At 35.8% G+C, this 24,114-nt stretch overlaps 1 protein-coding gene across 3 annotated transcripts in view; it reads right to left on the bottom strand.

The window, feature by feature from the left end:
- The window catches only part of GMDS (GDP-mannose 4,6-dehydratase), a 641,402-nt gene that overhangs the window by 484,204 nt on the left and 133,084 nt on the right, over positions 1-24,114 (bottom strand). The window contains exon 2 of one of the 3 annotated variants that reach the window (XM_025890978.2): positions 951-1,021. The exons of 1 other annotated variant lie outside the window; for it this stretch is intronic. In XM_025890978.2, coding sequence (XP_025746763.1) covers positions 951-1,019 — 69 coding nt within the window. In that variant the 5' untranslated portion in view covers positions 1,020-1,021. Of the gene's footprint in view, positions 1-950; positions 1,022-24,114 lie in introns of those variants that run through there. One more of the 3 variants, XM_073877510.1, reaches the window with a different exon arrangement.

A 24,114-nucleotide genomic window follows, 5' to 3' on the forward strand; every position in this document is an offset into this window, starting at 1 on the left:
AATACTACCATATTGACCTCTTCTATACTGGATGGCACAGTGCCCTGGAGAAATAAATCACCACACTTGAGCATGAAATCAAGGTGGAAAAAAACAGAGGAAATACAAGAAACATATCCCTGTCAAAATCCTTTTAAATATCTGCCTAACTGGCTAGTTCAGTGCTGGTGTGAATAACTCCTTTCAAGTTTAGAACAATATACTACCTCAAAGTTTTTATAACTCAGGGTTCCAGACACATTGATAAAGACTTGTATAGATCTGTAGGGAAGTTAATAATAAATTACCAGTAAACTTCATGCTTAAATAATAATCACTTTGTGGTAAATACATATATATACAAATTTTGAAAACAGAGTTCCTCTCTCTTTCCTTTTCCCTTTCTCATTATCTCTCAAAGTGACAGTCCATACAATTAAAGCCTGTTTCTTTGCAAAGTATATGCTTACGTAGTTCTATTCATCCAAGTGATTTATGCAGGAAATGATTTTTTACAGGTACTCAAAACTGAAACAGTGCTACACTTTGTCCAGTGTTCAAGGCCATGTTTAATGAAAAACTTCAAATTTAGAAGGAAAAAAAAAACCTTTGTACTGAAAAGAGAAGAATTATGAAATTTTAGTATTTACCTGATTTATTAACTCTTCCTTGTACATTTTTTTATAATTTGTGTCCTGGCTAAGGGAGGAAGACAAAACAAATGTCCTTTTGTTTACACCTTTAAAAAGGTCATAAATAACAAAAGAATACACATATATTGATGACTCTATCTTTCCCCATCCACATTCATTTAACAGGTTGCCACTAAAATGTCACTGTTGGTAACAAACAGAGTTTAACTATTTACAAATGTTCTTTTAACCCAATTTCTCTCAGGGATAAGTAATTGGTACAATCCAGTTGAGACTTTTTCTAAAATATGTGCATACTATGACAGAAATGTCACTTACAGGCTCCCTGATGCATTTCAAATCTGCTCTGCAATGTGGAATATCCATCACCCTGGAGACACTGTACATCACTGAAGAATGAAACAAAATAAGAACAGTGATTTACAGAACTTGAAATCACTGAAACAGATAAAACTCAAACATATATATGCAAGTGCAAACGGAGAAATTTGTAAGCATCTACCCAGAAAGCTGCTTATCATAAAACTAATAAAGCTAACTAACTTTTAGAGCCAGAGAACAAAGTGTTGTAGGAATGACTGTACATCACAGAGGCCCTAACGCAAATAATGTTGATTCTCCTGGAGTGCCCTGTCCGTGGGTAGGTTCAACTGATAAAACTCAATTTGTGGGCTAGGAAATCTCTCCAGTTATTTACTGTGTTATATTGTACATTTGGGTTCTGCCACTCAGAGAAGTTTTCAAAAACCATTTTGGAGTGGGGGGAAATCGCATATTTAAAAATAGGTGTCTCCATCATACTAGCAACTTTCTTTCCAGTGTCACTGCCTTTTAGGCCACACAATCCAGGTATGCTTCTAGATAGCTCAGCCCTAACATAGAAACAGAGGGAGTAAAAGGAGTTATTTGTGAGATACTTAGATGACAATTCGAACTTCTTATCATTTTGTTTTCTCTCACCAACAGCAAAGAAGCTTGGCTCTTATTCAACCCTACACTTTTAAAAATCTTGACTTACAGGACAAAACACTGTCAAGATCACACTCCACTGAAGACCAGAGTTTTGTAAGGGCACACGGGGGCGAGGGTGAGGAGGAGGGGTAAAGATTCTCCAAATGAAAATAATGTCCGCCCTAACAGGGACTGGACACAAGTCCCCATCTTAGTCATAGCAGCACCAAAGTCTAAATTCCCAATTTTTCCAGAGTCTTAGACTGAAAACCAGGTGTCTCTAATTCAGTCTAACCTGATCATATGTACCTTTTAATCTAATCTTACAATACTGAAATATCTAACTACTGCTTTCATTCCCAGCTAGTCTCTCCCCTAATATTTATGACTTATTTGGGATATTTGACTACATTTTGTAGATTTAGGTCATACATGTGGAAAAATTGAGAGCATTTTTTATATACCACAGCACTAGGCTTAAAATTCACATAAGCTATCACATTTTAATAGATATGGTTAACTCAGCCTTACATTATTTTCTTCAAAATATATTATTTTGATCAAAATAATAATAGTCTACATGTCTATAATTCCTATGGCTGCTAAGTACTCTAAGATATTTTTCCCATTTTTATCTCTCACAACATCCTGGTGAGGTAACTGATATTATCCCCATTCTTCCAGATTAGAAAACTGACATTCAGAAAGCTTAAATCCCTTGTTCAAGGTCATAGAGCTAGTTAGAGAACTTGGCAGTGTATGAAACCAATTTATCTAATCCTAACTGTAGTATTATTTCCATAATAATTCTCCTTCAATCAAAACAAAAGTGTTTCAACTAAAACAAGATGCCAGTGCCACAGTTTTTAAAACTTTTCAATTACCTAAAAAACATATATATAAAAACTCAAAGTTTACTGAAAAATAATTAAAATAAGTACCAATTACTTTTGCAATAATCCACTATTATGAATGCTTAAATAACCCCCCCTTCAAGTACACTAAACAAAATGCTCGTGTGTGTGTGTACATGCACATACGTGTACAGACTCAAAGGGATATCTAGGCCATTATCCTGAGGATTAAAACAACAACAACAACAACAACACAGCTCTGCACATGGAATGTTAAAAGCAGATCCTGAGACAATCAATCCACTGATAACCTCTAAAATATAAAGGACTACAAAATGTGATATGGCAAATAAAAATAAGGATAAGATGTATTTCCTACTCTTATGGAATTTATAATCTAGTGAGAGGACAAGGAATCAATACATCATCATCATCATTTTAGTGATCATATTAATGTTAACATTCATTCACTGTACACCTATGATGTGTTAAAGATTTTTATTTATTTATTTATTTGAGAGAGAGAGAATGAGAGATAGAGAGCACGAGAGGGAAGAGGGTCAGAGGGAGAAGCAGACTCCCTGCTGAGCAGGGAGCCTGATGTGGGACTCGATCCCGAGACTCCAGGATCATGACCTGAGCCGAAGGCAGTTGCTTAACCAACTGAGCCACCCAGGCGCCCTACACCTATGATGTGTTAAGCCAGTGCTGGCCAAAAGAAATGTATTTGAGCCATATGTGTAATTTTAAATATTTTAGTAGCCAAGTTTTAAAAAGTTAAAAAGAAATAGGCAAAAGTTAATTTTAATAAATTTATTTAACCGAATTATCCAAAATGTTATATGTTAATAAAAATTATGAGATGTTGCACATTCTTTTTTGTATTAAAGTCTTCAAAACCTGTTATTTTACACTTACAACACATCTCAAATCAAACCTAAATTTTCTTCAGAAGCATTTGATCTGTATTTAGATTTCATAAAATTGATAACTGAAAAAGATTTACATATCTAGGTTATATCAAATATACGTAAAAGGCTTCCAAGAACTAAATACCAAAAAAAAAAAAAAATCATTTCCTTTTAATATTCACTACATAGATAGGGGCACCTGGATGGCTCAGTCAGTTGAGCATCTGACTCTTGATTTCAGCTCAGGTCATGATCTCTTGGGGTCCTAGGATCAAGCCCCACACTGGGCTCCTCGCTCAGTGGGAAGTCTGCTTGAGGACTCTCTCTCCCTCTCCCTCTTCCTCTGCCCTTCCCCCTGCTCACATTCTCTCTCTCTCAAATAAATAAAAAATCTTTTAAAAAATAAAATAAAATATATTCATCATATACATTGGCACAACTGGTTCAATTTTTTTCTTTTTTTCTCAAGAAAAACTGATTTGACTTTGGAGCAAAAGGTTATCCGGTTAAGATCCATATATGTTCAAGTTAACTCACTCTTATGTCATGTATTAATAGTGAATCCAAATGAGTATTTGCATACACTGGAAAGCAACTCTACTAGTGTTCTTCAAATTTTTTTTCTAGTTTTTATAGCCAGTTTACATAATGCTATTAATAATTAAAACCTTCTTCATATTGATTCATGTTAATACATGTATAAAGTCATTATTATTGACTTAAGTATAAAGTGAATTCTCACACCTCCCTAGCTAGGTCACAAATAAACTTTTCCTTTCCTTAGAGCTTCAAATTTAGCTCATTCATAAGCAGTGTGATAAGACTGAGAAAACATAAATCACACTGCCATGTTTTCTTTATAATTACTGAATATTTGGCAAGCACCCCTTTTGTTTCAAGAAAGAAAAAAAATCTTATATTGGAGTAAATATTACAGAAATCTTTGTAAAACTCATCCATGATTCCACGACGAGTGCTAGCAAAAAGCACAAGATCACTGCCTTCATTGTCTTCTACTTCCTTCAACAGGTCTATAAAACTGGCAATGATTCATATATTTGAATATATAGACTGAAAAATTTTAACTATGGTAGGACAACTTTTAAGTCTACTTCAGAATATAGGGGAATGAAGCAATAAAAGAAACATCAGTCTTTTATTTTAAAATTCTAATAAATGCAAATATTTCACCTACCATAGCTGGAGTCCTACCTATTGTGATAGAAATTAAAATTTTTTCATATCCATCTGAAATTCATCTTTGATATATAGAACATTCAAAAATATCTATGTATCTATGTTACAAATTTGGTATTTCTCACCACAAATTTACATCATTTCTTTGTAAATTTTTAAATCCTTTGAGAAAAAGGATATCTAAAGTAGTAACTAGGCAGTAACTCATATATCATACAACTTGTCTAAAGACAAAGAAAAGCACTTGAAATTTTTCAAATTTCAAATCAATTGATCTTTCATACTATCAGAAAGACCTTGCACTCTATAGGCAACTGGTGATTTAATTAAATATCATGAAAGTTTTATATATATTTTTTGTCTTTCTCATAATTTTCTAATAAAACTTCTGTAATAATTTATTTTGTCATCTCTCCATCTAAAATTGGTTTCCTCTTTTGTGAATTAACCCAAGCCATTTTATAAGCATCCAAAGTGACAAGTTTACCGCCTGTTAAAATTTTAAATGTACTGGATATTTAATTCAGATTTCAGACAATATTAATTCTTTTTTGATCTTTGAGAGGAAACTTCAAATCTTCTATGGATTTTAGATATCTCTTTATATTACCCACTTTATTTTCTTTAAATTTTTTTACACAACAAACAGTTTTTCTGTTTTGCTCCAGTGGAGCATATTGCAAGTTAATCGTGGAATTTCCAGTCTCTTTATGTCTTCATTGCTCTGATCATAGTACAAGTTTCTGTGTCTGCATTCAATTCTGTGGCAGTAATGTGCCTTTGTTTTAAATTCTAAAATTGGCCTATACTTATTTTAACTGGAAAAAAATTTTATTTTAGTTAAAAATTATAAACATTTCAACTTAATTACCAATGATGAGGTACATGTATCCCTGTAAGTCCTGCTGTCTGCATAAAATACTCCAATAAATGCACTACAATGTTAGATAGAGCACAGGAAAAAAATCATTCTGAGTGAAAAATTAGTTGACATCAACAAAACCGGTGATATGTTTAAATGAGAAATACACCGGTTAAACTGAAATGTAATCCTACCAAAACAAGAGAGTTGTGTTTAATAGAAATGTTTTATATTGCTTCCATTTTAAAAATTCATTTCCTCAGTCCTGTTATCCACACCTTAATTGTTCAATAGCCACAGATGGCTTATGGCTACAATTTTGGACAGTATAGTGATAGGTTGTGTTTTCAGCAGTTTACATTTATTAACTTATGTAATTCCCACAACAACTCTTTAAAGTATTTACTCTAATTATCCCCCATTACAGACAATGAAACTCAAGCAGAAGCAATTAAGTAACTTACCCAAAGTCACACAGCTATTAACCAGGGAGCCTGAGATTTAGACCCAGACAGTCTGACTCCAGAGACTCTTGCCCACTATCCCACACTGTCCAAAGTTCAACAGAGGCACAGAATTTAATGAGAGATGACACAAGAGGTGCAAGGTGTTTTAAAAATACAAAGGAAACTATTTAGCAATTAGAAGTAGGGAGCCAAGACAGATAGGAAGGCACTGTGAACAGGAGAAAGACCTGAGCTTAAAGATACATATCGACAAAAAGGAAAAGCAATTTGGTGTAGGAGGTGTGGCTGAGAAGTGTGAGCATAAGGCTACTTGTCCTGAGTGGAGAAAAGATGAGCAACTGCAGTAGATCAACAATGACTCCCAAAGGCATAGCCCTGTCCTAATCACTGCAATCTAGGAATGTTAGTTACCTTCTATCAAAAAAGTCATGGCAAATGTGATTAAGGACCTCGAGATGGGAAGATTATTTTGGATTATCTGGGTGGGCCGTAAGTCACAAGCATCCCTGTATGAGGCAGGCACAGAAAGATGTCACACAGACAGACGAGGAGGAGGCCCTGTGACCAGAGGAACGGATTGAAATGATGCAGTCACAAGTCAAGGGATGCCAGCAGCTGCCAGAAGCTATAGCAGCAAGGAATGGATTCTCCTCTGTAGCCTCTGGAGGGAACACAGCCCTACCCACACCTGATTTTGGAATTCTGGCCTCCAAAACTATGAGAGGATAAATCTGTTGCTTTAAGTCACCCAGTTTGCAATATGCTACAGCAATCCCTAGGAAGTTACTTCAGGGTTTCTCAAAACCTGGAGCATGCAAAGGTACCTTATGAATCAGCAAGAAGGGAATCTAGGAAGCAGTGTTTCCCAATTTATTCATGACAGAATCCCCACTCCCTCTGAGGGGAGGAATGGTGGTAAAAGAGAGAGAATCTGTTAATATTTGGCAGGCCTAGCATTCTACTAACAAGGTCTAGGAAATCCTGAGCCAAGACACATTCTAGAAGGCATGTAATTTAGGCAAGTAAGTATGAACTATAGTCAAGCAACAATACAAAAATTTAAAGGTTCTTGAGAAATGTTGCAAAAGCCAACCATTTAGGGTGAGGAAATCTAGCACATTATGAACCTGGGTTACAGGTGACTTCAAGGTGGCTGAACACATGGCTTTGGGAGACAGAACAGGTAACCCAGCTGAGCTAACCGGCTCAGTTAACAATACAGTAAGCTGTATTGCACTCTACATGAAACCACCACCTCCAGGAAGTGTTTCAAGTCTTATGGGGGACACCAAAAAGCTAAGGTAGCTTCAGAGGGTGATAAATGAGAAATGGCATTAAAGAACAAAAGAAGTGTTGTTCCCAGAAAACAACAGTCAAAGGAGAAGCAAAATAGCAGTAACTTCAAGTAACTAAAGGGCTAAAATGAACGAGAAAAAAATGAACCACAAAGGGGTCAGTAAAAGCCAAAAATCAAATACCCAAGAGGAGTGAGATCAGGCTCAGCATGAAGCCCTCCATGGATGCTGGCATTAAAAAGCTCCTGGTTGATCTGGATACTCTTGCAGAGACTGGATGGCTGGTTATTTGACTGCTGTAGGAGGACAAAATCCACAGGGGTAGGAAGTTGGCCCACAAAGTCGATAAGTTTCCTCCAACTCTAAGATTCTATGCCCCAAACTGGCCAAAGACCTGTTTGTCACACCCACAGGTATAGCTGGAATAATAAGTGAATTAAAAAAAAATACTGTGTTAAGCTTGGGGTGAAATTCAAAGTATTTCATAACTTGTAGCACAGTCACTAACCCACCAGAATGGTTGCTAGCTTATGTGCCTATAAGTGAGTACCCATCAGATGAATTTTAGCCTTCATAAAACTTTGACAAATGCCCTAGAGTTGAATATGGATTTTGAACAGGCAGGATTACAGAGGGAAGAGGAAAAAATTAACACAACTTAAAAACTGTTAATTTGAATTGACAATAGGATGGAATGGAAAGGTGACCAGGTAGGCTGGAAGCCACTCTCTATCTACTAGACATCTGACCACAAGCTCCCGGCAGCTGCACTCAGGGCCCAGCAGCCACACACTTGGCACCACAGCCTCCAAGTGTCCTCTTGGCACCTTCTGCAAACTCTACTCCCATGCCAAGAAGTCTGGGTTTAGTTTTGGTTCCATTCTCTGTCTCCCTCTCTGTTCTTTTCCTCTACCCCCCCAGCATAAATGTGGGTCCCACTGGGTTCAGGCTAATAATATCCACTCAGCAGCAACTGTCTAATAGGTTAACGCCCAACAATGGGCACTTGTATTTTCTTATAAGGTGAAGGTAAATTATGGCACTTGAACAAAGACCTTATTATCTAAATTTTACTGCATGTTTACTACAAACCAGTTTCAATTTTATGTTTTCGTCTCTAGGCCCTATGACAAAGGGGAGAGAAAGTTCATTTTCATATTTGAAGGAATTGTTTTCTAAATATATAACAATGTCAGGCTAAAAACAGGACTTGTTACAGTTTGAATTGTGTCCCCCTAAAAATTCACATATGAAAGTCCTCAACCCCTAGTACTTCAGAATGTGATTTTATTTGGAAACAGGGTCATTACAGATGAAATTAGTTAAGATAGGGTCACACCAGAGGAGGGTGGGCCCTAATCTGACTGGTGTTCTTTATAAAAAGGAGAATTTTAGACAGAGATGCACACAAGGAAAACGTCATGTGAAGATGAAGGCAGAGGATCGGGGTGATGCTCACACAAGCCAAAGGATACCAAATATACCAAGAAACCACCAAAAGTAAGGAGAGAGGCCTGGAATAGATTCTCCCTCACGGTTCTCAGAAGGAACCAACTACCTTGCTGACACCTCAATCTTGGACGGCTAACTTCCGGAACTATGAGAAAATAAATTTCTGTTGTTTAAGTCATCTGACCTATGGTACTTTGTTATAACAGCCCTAGGAAACTAATCTAGGACTCAAAAGTATTAAGGAGTGCACACAAAAGATCAGGCAGGGCCAGGAGAAAAGGTCAGAGGAAAGTTTCTGCTCTTTGTGCTTCTAGCTGACTGTCAGGAACTACCAGGTTTGAAGCCAACGCAGTCCTCCCTCCCAGTGCTCTGCCTGCCACCCACACTGAACTTCCTTGGGCTCCATAAGCTGTACTTCCTGAGCTTCACAGACTGCTCCCTCTTCCTCAACTCCCCTGACTATCCTGTCGCTCATTGTCCACCGATTAGGACTCCCATAATTCTAGATGTCGGTTTGACCATTGTTTCTTCAGAAAATCCTTCCTGATGTGCTCCACCCTGACTGAATCAGAACCTCCACTGTTTGAAACACTCAAAGCTCACAGCTCTTTCCTTCATAGCTCCTGTTGCATGTCTCATTATATGTCAGTGACAATGGATTATGTGCCTTCCCCACTGGACTGCAGGATCCATGAAGACAGGACCACAACCACTTTGCTCATCATGACCCAGGATACTGATAGGTAGTTGGAACACAACTATTTGCTTCAATAAAGTAAAATTCAACGTCCTTGGGTTTCTAATCTCACAGGATATGCCAATGCCCTGTCTGCAACTTACATATCAAAAGTTGTCTTATCCATCAGCTTGGACTTCTTGTCTTAAAACACGAAATACAAATACATTCTCAGCTCCCACACTGCCGTGGAGGAGCACTACTGACTATTTCTACAGTGCTGCATGAGCCCTCCCTCAGTGTATGTCTCAAATTCTCAGCTGCCATCCACTTCTCCCCAGCACACTGGGCACTGCTGTGGTCTTCCTAACCCCCAATTCCTAAGCCATCGTACACCCAGCACACCAAGGTAAAGGGGCTGTGCTACTCCCACAACTAAACTTTTCCAATGAAACCTAAGCAGAAATCCAATACATAACATGAAATGGATTACCACAAAACTATCTGGTTTCAAGATCAGGGGAGTTATGGAGGGATGTGGAAAAGGAGAGAGTCCCTCCCATATACTTTGCCTCCCACTCCTCTCTGTGTCACACCCCCTACCTCCAGATAAACTTGAGGCACCTCCAGGCAACCTGAGTCTCTTCAAAACCAGTTTAGAAACCACTAGTCCATCTGATTAAACTTAAATTTTCTAAGAAGTCAAAGCTCTCAATTAACTATCACCTCCATTCCCAAAATTCTAACCAAATAGAAGTATACACTTTTAATGTGCACATTTCATATCCTGGCTTCAATCTTCCTTGTCATATGTATTTTTTCATTCATTCATTCATTCATTCGTTCGTCAAGCATATGCTGATGTTCCAAAAGAAAGGTTATAGAGACCAGCCTTGCCTTTCAAGACATGAAAATATGGTATATGAGAGAGTTGGGTCTATCGATGCATGTAATAATAGTAACAGTAATAATAAAAATAACAGGTGATATTTATCATGGGGGCAGAATTGGTAGAAATATTCTATAAGCATTAGCCTTCTGAGCAACCCTATTGGTAGGGTCTGGTTATTACCCCAGTTTTAAGAATGAGGAAACTGAGTCTTGAGGAGGTGAGGTCAGGTCCTACAGCTAGAAAGAAGCAAAGTGTAGATTAAAAATCAGATATTTTTGACTATGTTGAAGAGGGATATCTGTATCCCCATGTTCATAGCAACATTATTTATCATAGCCATGACATGTAAACAACCTAAGTGTCCACGGACAGATGAATGGATAAAAAGTTGTGATATACATATATGAATATTATTCATAGAAAAGAAGGAAATCCTGCCATTGTGACAACATGAATGGACCTTAAGGGTACAGGCTAAGTGAAATAACTCAAACAGAAATATAAACACTGTATGATTTCAGTCATCTGTGGAATTTAAAAAAAAAAAGCTCATCAAGAAAGAGATGAGAGGGACACCTGGGTGGCTCAGTCAGTTAAGCATGTACCTTTAGCTCAGGTCATCATCCCAGGGTCCTTGGATCAAGTCCCACATCAGGCTCCTTGCTCATCAAGGAGCCTGCTTCTCCCTCTGCCTGCCACTCCCCCTTGCTTGCGTTCTCTCTCTCTGACAAATAAATAAATAAAATCAAGAAAGGAAAGAAAGGAAAGGAAAGGAAAGGAAAGGAAAGGAAAGGAAAGGAAAGGAAAGGAAAGGAGGAAGGAAGGAAGGAAGGAAGGAAGGAAGGAAGGAAGGAAGGAAGGAAGGAAGGAAGAAAGAAAGAAAGAAAGAAAGAAAGAAAGAACGAACCGAAGGAAGGAAGGAAGGAAGGAAGGAAGGAAGGAAGGAAGGAAGGAAGGAAGGAAATGAGATTTATGGTTCCCAAAGGCGGGGGAGAGGAAATGATTAGAGGAAGGTGGTCAAAAGGTAGAAACTTCCAGTTATGAGATAAATAGGTACTAGGAATGTAATGTACAATACAATGACTATAGTTAACACCGCCACATGGTATATATAAAAGTTGTTAAGAAAATAAATCCTAAGGCTTCTCATCACAAAGGAAAAAAAACATTTTTGTATATATATGAGATGATGGATGTTAACTAAACTTATTGCAGTAATTACTTCACAATATAACTCAAATCATTATGTTGTACACTTTAAACTTATACAGTGCTGTATATGAATTATATCTCAATAAAATGGGAAAAAAATCAGATGTTTTGTAATCTTTTATGTGATGATCAGTTAGGTGCAACCATGGGAGAGGCTCAGAAAAAAAGTTTATTATATTCACAAGTCCTAGAAACAAAGAAGCACAACATACCATGTAAAGCCATAATGGGGAAAACTCAGGGTGGTAAGGTGGCAGAAACCAAAAGCAAGGGAAAAGACAAGGTCAGAGCCTTTACTGGGGTTTCCAAGGGAAAGGCAAGGCAGGAGGGCAGGGCAGTTTTAGTTTGGTAGTCTGAATAATTTGGGCAGGCTCTAAGCTATAGGAGTGGTCCCTAGATGTCTGACACCTAGCCCTGGGATGACTAAGGCAGAGGAATATTGTCTCCTGTGGTATAAGGGCCCAGATAGAGGAGGTATGGCTCTGGATTGGTTAGTATAATATCAAAGGTATGCTCCCAGCTGGGCCCTTTGCTATCTCTATTGGCTGGCCCCAGGAGAGGCAGCTTGTTCCAAGCCAGAAAGATTTTTAAGATACTGAAACATCATAACATACAGAAAATTCCAAATATGAACAATTAACCAAATTATGTGACTTCAAAACTTCCAACCCCTGTGCCTACTGCATCCCCAATGCAGCAATGGTGTGACACTAAGACCAGGGACAAAATATAGGCCCTAGTAAGGAATATGATGACATACCTAGAAGGTTAGAAAAAGCTCCACAGAGAAGGCAGTGCTTAAAGTGGGTAGTAAAGGAGGAGCAGGAACTTGCAAGAGGATAAAAATGGAAGACAGGCTTTCTAATAAAAGGGACTAACCCATGAAAAGGCAAGCTGGCCAATTCAGTCAGCTAAAAGCGCCTGGCTGTTTGTTGCTGGAGCAGGGTCCTCGGAAGAGCCCAGCAGGCAGAGGGTAGTGATGAGGCAAGGACCTGTCTGAAAGGGCCACTAGCACCAGGGCAAGAATCCTCAATTTTCAATTAGGGGTATAATGATAAGAAATACGAGTAGATTTGCATTTTAGTTCAACTTCTCAAAAGTTTATTAAGTACAATTATAGTCTAAGCACATATATAATAGAAAATTTTAATGCGTAGAATATATCAAGAAGTCCTAAATATCATATTAGAAAAGACAACCCAATAAAAATACTGGCAAATGCATGAACTAGTATAGTCTAGAAGAAACACAAATTGCCAGTAATCACATGAAAGATGCTCAGTCTTCAATCGTAATCAGGGAAAAGCAAATTAAAACCACAATGAGATAATATTCTACACCCACTAGATTAGCCAAAATTTAAAAATTTACCAAAATCAATTATTAGCAAAGATATGTTAGCAAGACATATTTGTATACACTGCTAGTGGGAATAAAAATCAGTAAAACCCTTTACAAGATAGCAGGCAATTATATTCCAATGTTGGAATTGCTCATACTCTTAAGATGTAGGATACACCCTAGAGAGAATCCTGTTCATGACACATAAAAAATCTTCACAGAAGCATTATTTGTAAAAGCAAGATATGGAAATAATTCAGATGACCAGTAACAGGAAAACTGATAATTGTGGCATACTCAGAAAAATGAATCTTACACAGTAGTGGAAATGAATCAAGTGTATTTATTCACCTCAAAGTTGATAAATCTTATAAACAATGTTGAATGAAAAATATATACAATATATAGCATGATATACTCTTTATAAATTAAAAAATACACAAAACTAAACAATATAATATTGTTTAGTTTTGGCATGTATGATAAAACCCTAAAGAAAAGCAAGAGATTAGGCAACTGTCATGATCCTGGTTACCTCTGCGGCTTAACAGAAAAAAACAGACAGGGAGCTTTCATTAGGATTCCACTATTTTTGTAAGTTAAGTGGTAGATTCATTTCCTTACTATGCTTCATAAATTACTGAGATATTACATATTATTTTGCATAATATAAATGTTTCCTAATTAAAAATAAATAACAATAAAATATATGGCATAGAACAGGCCCTTAAGAACTTATAAAGATTATTCCTTAGATGGAAGGGCTTAGAATATGTAAACAGGCTAAGGCAGGGAGCTAATGGAGAGAGATGGATGAATGAACAGAAAGGAAGAATAACTGGCATGCCCAGGAAGGGAACAGGCTCAAGAGCAAATAGAGAGGGTCTGGTCTAAACAGGAAGGACAATGGCTCCTTGGGTGCAGAAGGATGGGTGCAGTTGGAGATAATTTAGTACTGGAAAGAGAAAGATCTTTCAGGAACTAAAAAGAGTCAAAGGCAGTATTTTAGAATAAAAAGAAAAGACACTCAAAAAAATCTTTAGATTTGATGAAACCTAATAAAAGTTACCAGTTGGCCAAACTGCAAAAGTGATGCTCTGAAACAAATCAAGAAGATAATCAAAAGAGTAATCCTTTAACCTCTGATAGAGCCGATTCTGCCAAGATTAGAAAACCAATCTCTCTCACACACACATTCAGAGTCCCTAATTCCAGGGGCACATGACACTGGTTGCTAGCCCAGAAGAGATGCATGAGATACTGAACCTAAAGTTTCCAATGACTTGGTCCAAAAGTATTAGGATATTTTGATAATATTCCAAAGAGAGGAGGAAAGACCTAGACATCAGATTGCTATAACTGTAAAACCCTAGAATTAATTATCTTAATCTTACGTTAAAACCATGAAAACCTCTGCATCATTCTCAGGTAATCACTTTGGAGTCACCTACATTTATAAGTTATCCTTCCCCTCTCCACATAGATGCATGCTTTCACCATCTACATAGTGAAGAATATCAATGATCTGGTACTCTTCACAAACATTCAGTTCCTAACAAGATGCTTACAAAGAAGATCATGCTACAAAACACAGAACTTTCCTCTAAGATTTTCAAAAACTATAAAGACATATCCAAGCCTAGTAAATCTTCAGAGAAATTCCCCTGAGTATACTAGATAATTCAGCAACTTAGAAACTAAAAGTAGTTGCATTTCATGCATAATGAAATAGATGTGTTGCTGACAAGACGTCTTAACAAAATATTTATGTATTGACTCACATTTGGGAAATATGTTAGTAGTAGTCCCTATTTAAAAGAATCCTGTGCAAAAGCCTCTGTAAAGGTTGTTGTAAATTAGACATTCTCAAAGTGGGGCACCCATACCATAGAACGAAGCTCCCTGTTTTGGTTCAGTGTTTTGAAACACATTTTTACTATTCCTGGAAGCACTTGCACATTTTTGTCAGATGTTGAGTGAGCAACAGGGTAAATAATGTTTCAAAGCATTTTTAGAGCAATAAAACCTTAAGTTCCTTGCTAAAGGGGCTGATCCAAAATAAATTAAATGCTGGTGTGACTAAGCCGAGTGTGGTAAATTCTGATTTGTAGTGTGAAAACCTCCAGTTAATAGATCTATTCAGTGACTCAACACACACTTCGAAGTCATAAGTAGGGCAGCAGAGTATAAATACAAGACTTAAAAGCATCCTCTGGGTCTGTGTTCACATCTAAGGAGCTGGTGGTTGAAAGCAGGGTTTCTCAAAGATCTGCTGTCACACTTTGGCATGCTGCATCAGTTTTGTGAAAGAGGAAGACTTTAGAGAGCTGTGCTTCACACAAAAAACCCAAAGCTGACTAAGTCCTGGGGGCGACATTCGTGGGTGTGTAGAAATACAGGGGAAAAGAAGGTAAGACATTACTCTTGTGGGTTACACCAAAACCCACAGATGCAACACGGAAGGTACTGCTGGCACACTGGCTCCCACAGCACCATCAAAACAGTTACAAATCATAAAATTAGACTTGGAGAGGGCCTTACTGATCAATTAAATCTAATTACTTCACACCAGTGAGGACCTTAATAATATAAAATACAGAAAGCTTTAAAAAACAAGAAAACAATACTGTTCTTTTGCTTGCCCAAGGTTGTCTCAGGCAGTTTAAGGAGGTAACCTGATTTTATCTTGGAGTAATTAACAGAGAAAGGGTAGATAATTATTTTCTTATTAATTGGGAAAAATCACGGAAGAGCCAACCAGTGGTTTGGTTTGAAGAGATAATCAGTTTAGGTGACTTCATTAAAATGGATTAAGAACAAGAAACTGCTACCAAGTTTTGGATCACTTACGCATTTCCTTCTGTTTGGAAATCTAATAGATGGACGACATAATCGCCACAAAACTCCGATGAAGAGGCATGCACAATGAATGTACATAAGGATTATGTAAGGTGTGTACCACAAAATGGCTTTTTCAGTCACCTGAATTTAGGTCCATTAAAGAAAATAGGGAGTGCAGAGTACAGCAGCTGTCCCAACACAAGCAGAAATGGAGCTGAAAATATTCCCACGCCAGTTCTCCTGAATCCAGTCTATTTTATGCTCTTGCGTGGATTCAAGGAAACAGAACTACTATTTAAGAGTACATTTACAAAGAAGCCTTTAAAAAGCGTCAAAATAAATTACTTTGAAGTGTTTTTCACCAACACGCCTCCAGCTTTCCCTTCTTTTCCTATTTGCCGTTCCACAGAACCCAACTGTGACTATATTTAACTGACTTTACAAGCTGTGGGGAGATTGAGTACACAAGGCAGGTCCCAACTGGAGCTGTGTGCATTAACTAGGTCTCAAGGTTTTTTTGGCTTGGGAGTTTTCTTTTTCTTTTCTTTTCTTTTTTTTTTTTAGGTGTCTTAAAATTACCTTATATCCTGGAAACAAGAAGAAATACTTAGAAGACCCTCTTCTCGGTTTGCTATGTAGACCCAGCCCTGAAATTTATTTTTTAATAATAAGAATAAGATGCTCAAGGCACATGCTGTCACAACACAGTATTCCTCATTAAAAGTTTGTATTTTATTATTTCTGCCAGAAAAGCCCATTCCATCTAGTACATATCACTATCACTGGGGAGAATAAATACTTCTCAGATGATTTTCTTTTAGAAACAGGTATATAAAGATTAACAGTATTAGGAAGTACTAGGATGACAACAAAATCAAAACTTCCCACAGAGGTGAAGTAAATTAATAATTTCACTGAGTTGGATCCCTCTAGCTCTAAAGTCTACTTCTCCCAACAACACAAACGATCTCCACAGAATTCTAGACATGGATTCCAGCATGCAACTGCCTCTACCAGTTATTATATTGTCCTATGGGAAAATCACTTACTGCTTTTGGCTTTAGTATCATCTGTAAAATTAGAACTTGAACTTCAAAATAATCTCTGATATTATTTCCACTTATAAGAAGTTTCAGGCTGTTTCTGCAAAATTGGTAGATATTTGGCCGTATCTTGAGTTCTAATCACTCAGTAAGTTTACAAGTACTATATTTAGTTGATACTTCTAAGTGTATCAATACCCCTTTAATTATTATGTGAAACCTAATATAAGTTATCTCCTTCCATTGCACAAAAATTATACAGACCACAGTTAAAGTTCACAGCTTCCAACTAGTTTAAATACTTAGCAGTTTTGAATATGAATATAATTGGACTACCTTTACACTGGCAAATTCCCCTGAGAGATGCCTGAATTATTAGTGATACATTATGATGTAATGAGACAATTTATTTTTATGTTTTTGTCTATAAGAAGTATTTAGCTTAAAAATATTTAATTTTATTTTTATTGAAGAGCCCCAAAGGGAAGTGTAACTTTCTTTTTTTTTAAAAGATTTTATTTATTTATTTGAGAGAGAGAATGAGAGAGAGAATGAGAGAGAGAGAGAGAGCATGAGAGGGGGGAGGGTCAGAGGGAGAAGCAGACTCCCTGCTCAGCAGGGACCCCAATGCGGGACTCGATCCTGGGACTCCAGGATCATGACCTGAGCCGAAGGCAGTTGCTCAACCAACTGAGGCACCCAGGCGCCCCAAGGGAAGTGTAACTTTCAAAAATAGTTCTGTCATGTAAATATGAATGAGTCAGAGTGAATTGTGAGTAAACAGAGTTTATAGTAAATGTACAAGATAACCTTTTGTTGGCTATATAATCTTGTGCAAGTAAGCTGCATTTGTTTGAGACTATAAAACTTGGGAGGATGAATTCTTACAAACAATATATAAGATAATGTGTAAAGCTCTTATTGTAATCTCTTGCTTACAATAATCTTCAGTATTATTACCTGTATTATTAATAAGAATTGCTAATAACAAAATACATAGAAAACCACTTGTGATCTATGAAAATGTATGTATATTATTAATCTAAAACTGAATTTTCCAAATATCAATCTCTCAATTCTTTAAAAGCTTCATGACATTTATGTACTGTTCTTTACTTTTTTCTGTAAATCATTTGATATGTCTTTTTTGTTTTCTGTTTTGTGCTTTTGTGCATTTTGCCGTGTCTTTAACCTCAATATAAGCAAATGTCAACAATGGAATCATATATTAGAAATGGGGTAAATAATTTTTTCCTAAGATAAATATAAACTATTCATTTCAAATGTACTCCTTAAAATATTTCATGTTATCTTACCAACAGTTTTGAGAAACACGGATCTAAACTGTCATTTATCTATGCTAGATTTCCAAATTAAAGTTTACATATTCTGGTAGGAACTCCACCATTCTTAAGGGTCATACACAAGCTGACAGATCAATGTCATAAACATAGATGGTTCTCTAACACGAAAATATTAATGTTGTAAACAAATACCTAAGTTCCTATTTTTATCTCCTTACAATTTGTCCTTATTTCTTTAAGAATGGTATTTAAAAGTCCCTTTATTAAACAAAAAACTCTATTTAAGAGTACCTTCCTAAAAATGCTGTTTTTAATCAAATTAAATGCATTACGAGATTTATTGGTCAATTTGCTTCCTGCTACTAGCAAATGCAACTAAATGAGAAAAAAGAAGATTAAAAATTATCATTTTGCAGATGATATAATTATATAACTAAGAAACAAGGATCTATTAAGCTACCTGGTTACAAAATTATTGTTCGAAATCAACAGTTTTCCAATTTAAAAATAATAGTATGTAAGAAAATTACACTAGGGAAATAAATCCTATTTACACTAGCAACAAAATTTAAATACCTAAAAACAGGATTAACAGAATATTAATAGAAATCACATAAAGAAAACTTTAAGCTATTCAAAGCTGTAAAAACAGAAGTATTTTAAAATACTAAAAGACAATCCTTGCTCTTGGATTAGAAGATTCAACCTTATGAAGACAATCCATTGTACCCTAATTAACCTTAAATTTGATTCAATGCCAAGTGACAGGGTTTTAGATAGAAGGTGACAAAGGTATATGCTAGTCAAATAAATATGTAAGAATAACCTAGAAATCCTGCAAAAGACTAGTCAGAGGGATGGAATCCTGTTAGCCATTAAAATTATGTATTATGAAAACATGATAAAGCAGAGAGACAGCGAAGATGCAACCAAAATCTAGACACAGTCCCAAATACATACAGAAATGTAACACAGGATAAACACAGCATATTTCAACCAATAGAAAAAAGATGGATTATTAAATAAATGGTGCTGGGAAACAGCATTTTATAAAAAATAAAGTTAAGCCCTATCTCATTCCTTAGACCAAAATAAATTTCAGACACAATAAACAAAAGTTAAAAATGAAATCTTAAAAGTACCAGAAAAAGTATGGGTAAATACATTTATAATCTTTGACCAGGGGATATATTAAGCAGGACACAAACTCAAGATCATGAAGAAAAAGACTGATAACTTAACTGACTACAGATTGATAACTTGACTGATTAAAAATTTCTGTAGCACCAAAAACTACCAAATAATTAAAAAGCAAATGAGAAACTGGAGGAAAAATTATCTTCAATATGGCAAAAAGTTAATGTCTGCATATAGAAAGAAGATGTCTAAGAAGAAAAACAAACAGTCCAGTAGGAAAAAGACATAGTTATGAACAGGCAATCAGCAGATACCGTATGTATAAATTGACAACAAATATATATATACAAAGATATTGACCCCTAATTAAAATGAAATAAATATAAACCAAAATGATATTAATATCATACTTTTTTATGTTACATTTATGTGCATAAATAAGAATGTATATTCCAGCAAAGGGCAGAATTGTAGGCAGAACATAACATTTATGCAAATTTTAAAAGAATATGTATTGACATGTACATAAAAATATTTCTGAAAAGATGCAACAAAAAACTCTGAGGGGAGAATAGAACAGTAAGGATAAATGTGATGACAGAGGCTTTCTATACAGTTTTTCGCCTTGTCCATAAAACACTTTTGTATAAAAAGTAAGAAAGCACTTATTAAGGCTGCTTTTATTGTTTTTATAACGTAAGTATTCTCTAACTATTCTTCCTAGTGACGCAGACAACTCCACATCACAATCCCAGTTACTGAAAATTTAAATGAAAATATTCGATATCTCAAGGTAGATTTAGACACAAAAATGGAAAAAGCCATGAAGTATATTTAGTCTTTCTTCTTGAACAGTTGGCCGAGTTCATATTTTTCTGGACTTAAAAGAAAAATGGCTTATGAATACATACAATGATCCTATTTGGAAAATCTTCACCTCTATTTCAGAAATTCTGTTCCACATCAAAATGGCACATTAAATAAATTTTCTTTTCTGTTCAGATTGTTGTTAATTTTCATTAACTAATACACAAAAATAATATGTAAAAGCACTCAGACTCAGAATTAAATTAAGATACTGGGAAGTGGTTAGAATCTATAATTCTGATTTTGGCACATAAAATAGGAAAGAAAGTCAGTGACCACAAGTATGCACCAACTCTTTTTCCAACTCAAATTCAGTAAAAGATTTTTTCCACCTAAACTTAGGCCACTCAACTTCCAGACATTGATTGTCTGGTGCCACCCAAAACTTGTTCTCTTGACTAATTCTGAGTTTATATTATTAGATTAATAATTATAACATATCAATAAATGTAGGCACTGAAATGCCATTATATGAATGATCAGAATAAAAAGCTGAATTTTTCAAACTACTTATCACTAAGAACCTGAACCTGAACTTCTGGCCAGACCCAACGCTGTGTTGAATTTTATCTGGCTAAAGGCAAATTCAATAAAAGCCTCTTACTGAGGAGATTTAAAACAACAACAACAAAAAAAACACTTTAGCTAGCCCAAACCAGTCAATTCTAAAAGAGTACTGTAATAGGTAGAACCATATAAAATGTATTCAACAGTTTACCTACAGCTTTTTACCTATTTCATATGGTTCAATCTAATATTAAATCTTAAAGAGGCTGATTACTTTCACTGATTCTTTAATAGCTTTTATTTACTTTTTTCAACTCATAATACATGTAGCATACTTTATTTTTGAAATACGTTTCCCAAACCAGAAGTGAGGCTATTCCTTTTGGGATGCTTAGTCTTAAGTCCTTCCACAATACTGGCATGAGTTCATAAATGTTGAAAGCTTAAAAAAAAAAAATCTTTACTTGAGACTTTATTTGTCCAATATGATACAATGCAGATGATTCAAATCATAAGGATACTTGTTATTACCAATTAAAAGTTTACATACAACCAGGGCGCCTGGGTGGCTCAGTCGGTTAGGCATCCGACTCTTGATTTCAGCTCAGGTCATGGCCTCAGGGTTGTGAGACTGAGGCCCACTTTGGGCTCCATGTTCAGCCCAAAGTAAGGAAGTCTGTTTGAGATTCCTTCCCTCTCCCTCTCCTGCTTGCAGTCTCTCTCTCCAAAATAAATAAATAAAACTTAAAAAAAAAAAGGTTACATATAACCAAGTTTATCTTTACTATTTCCCAGTAACTGTATTTAATGGACAAAACACAAAAAGAGATGAGAAAGTACAAAAAGGACAATGATTTTTTTCTCCTAATTTGAAAATTAATAAAGAAATCAGAAAATTGGACAGTTCCCCAAAATTAAGCCAATTCATAGACTGATTTGAAAGGTAATTATCATTTGGGTGGATGTCTTTGTGGCGAAACCTTGTGACCAAATGCTCAAAATTTATTTTGGACCTCTATCATAAATGGTTCCCCCATTTAAAAGAAAACATTTGACTTCCTTACCACCAATATATGACAGCTTAACATTTCAACCTAATTGTATCTGACTGACAGGAGATGATTAGTGTGTCCCAAGCAGGAGATAAAAAGAACATAATTGTTTTAAATTTTTCAAATTCAGGCACCATGTTCATAGGAGCTTCCTATTAATGGAGCATTGGGGGATACCATATCTTTAAGAAAAATGAAGTGTGAGAAGAAAAGCCATAATGCCAATTTCCTCTTTAGCAAAAGCTCCATCAGTTGTTTTCTCTTCCTTGTAGTGGAGAGTGAGAACCAGTGTTTCTGCTGAAAGGTGTTTTTTAATCAGGTTATGAAGATTTTACAAATGTGAGTTGAAATTTATGTATATAAAACCAAACACAATGGCCATAAGTAGAAAAGTTCTGAAAAGATATTTTAAACCAACCAACTTACAAAATCAAACTAAGCTATAAAGAAATAAATGAAACACAAAGGAAAAATTAAAATTATTTTTGGCATCTATGAGGAGTAAAAAAAAAAGAAGTGAGTAGTAGGATTACTTTTTTTTTTTTAAAGATTTAAGGAAGATAGGATACTTACAGGTTGTTAAATATTAAGAATCTAAATAGATGGTATAGTGTTTTCTTTCTTTAAATCTTTTCAGTCAATACTACTTTCAGCCCCAGGGCTTAGAAAATCAAATACATTATTTAGTACCTTAAAAACTGGTTCCCTCATATTTGTAAGCTGTGTGTCATAATTTCTAGGCAAAAGTATGAAGGATAAATACTAGGGGCAGAGAAATTTTCAATCACTTGAAAAACATCTTTCTGAAGTAATTCAACTATATGTCTGTTCCTTTTTTTGTGATTTTTTTTATTATGTTCAACTAGCCAACATATAATACATCATTAGTTTTTGATGTAGTGTTCAACAATGCATTAGTTGCGTCGAACACCCAGTGCTCATCACCACACATTTTCCTATTACTATAAATCTGAAGAAAAAAAGAGTCCTACTAAAAAAATTTATTTTTTTTAAATTAAGAAAACCTAATGAAAACTTCTAAATCCTAGAAGGGAGAGGGCCATGCTTTGTAGTGTCATTCCATAGCATATGCTCAATAAACAAATGAAATAAATGAATAAAATGAGAATTAAGCACATAACCAAAGACTGACTTTCACAACAAACTAAAAAGGTATGTGTGTGTGTGTGTGTGTGTGTGTGTGTGTGTGTGTGTGTGTGTGTGTGTGTTGTTTTTTTAAATATAGTCTTAGAGGAACACCTGGGTGGCTCAGTTGGTCAAACATCCAACCTTGATCTCGGCTCAGGTCATGATCTCAGGGTCCTAAGATCAAGCCCTGAGGTCAGGCTCTGCACTGAGTGTGGAGCCTGCTTGAGATTCTCTCTCTCTTCCTCTGCCCCTCCCCATGGTTTTTCACTCTCTCTCAAAAGAATAAAAATAAAAATATAAAATATAGACTTAGAACATGCCTTTGATACATATTCAAATAAGATTGTACTGATACGTTAGGGGGTTTTTTCATCAAAAAATCTTTAATTTCATAATGTGACCAACAAAATAAGTAACTTTCTTCTTATAAGCCTAGTGTCAGGTAAGAAACAGAACGATTCAAAACATCATTGTTATAAAAAGATAAACACGTTTGAGGGTAGATACTAGTTTTGTCTCTGTGCATGAGAGCTTTCTAATTTCTACTTTGAATATGCTTCTATTTTCTTTGCACACACCAAATGTCAACCCCAAACTTTGTTCAATGTCCTATTAAAAGGAGAAGAGAACAAAAAGCACCCAGGGTTTTAAGTAAGAGGGCCAAGTACCACAGCTTCGAGCATGCTGCTAACCTTGTAGAAGAGAACATAAGACTATAACCAAGTTGTTATTATTAAAGAAAAAACAGAACTCACTCAGATTTTTTTCTCCATCTGTGCACACATTAAACTTTTATTTCTTCGTATTTCAGAGAAATTTAATTTTTGTGGAAAGTACAAAAATGAGTGATAAAACTACTAACAACTCCATTTGTAACAGCAGTACAGCATAGATTATCTTTATAGACTCAGTACATTCCAGAGTAGAGCTTCTCAAACTACTGTGCATCCAAAAAATGTGACATCTTGTTAAAATGCAAAGTCTGATTCCATCTAACTGGGGCAGGGCCAGAGACTGCATGTCTAACAGGCTCCCAGGGAAACTGCTCATCTGTGAACCACACTTTGGGCAGCAAGGTTCTAGAAAGACCTCCCCTAAGACAATTGCTCAAGTGGTCAAGTGCATTCAAATTTGTTGTCTTCTTTTTGAATGTGGACATTATGATGTGGTAATTTTTGTGGTGGAATGGGAGCTACCAGTCTCAGATACATTTTAAGTTGAGCTAGGAAACAAGCAAGTGGTAAGAGCTCTTTGTATGTTTCAATCCAATTGACCAAGGATGGCTAATCTGCTGCTTTGAATAAAAAAGAACACATCCTATGGAGAATCTCAGCACACTGATGTTGTTTCAACCAAAGATTCCAGTGCTCATCTTGTCATGTAGTAAATATTTTCACTGCCAAAAGGAAATCTACAGAGGACAGACTTGCCAAAGAAATTAGGGCTTCAGTAATTAGCAAACCACAAGCCAC

This window comes from Callorhinus ursinus, unplaced genomic scaffold (genome assembly GCF_003265705.2).
Source record: "Callorhinus ursinus isolate GAN/ISIS: 27379988/994484 unplaced genomic scaffold, GSC_fseal_2.0 scaffold26, whole genome shotgun sequence".
Lineage (NCBI taxonomy): Eukaryota > Metazoa > Chordata > Mammalia > Carnivora > Otariidae > Callorhinus > Callorhinus ursinus.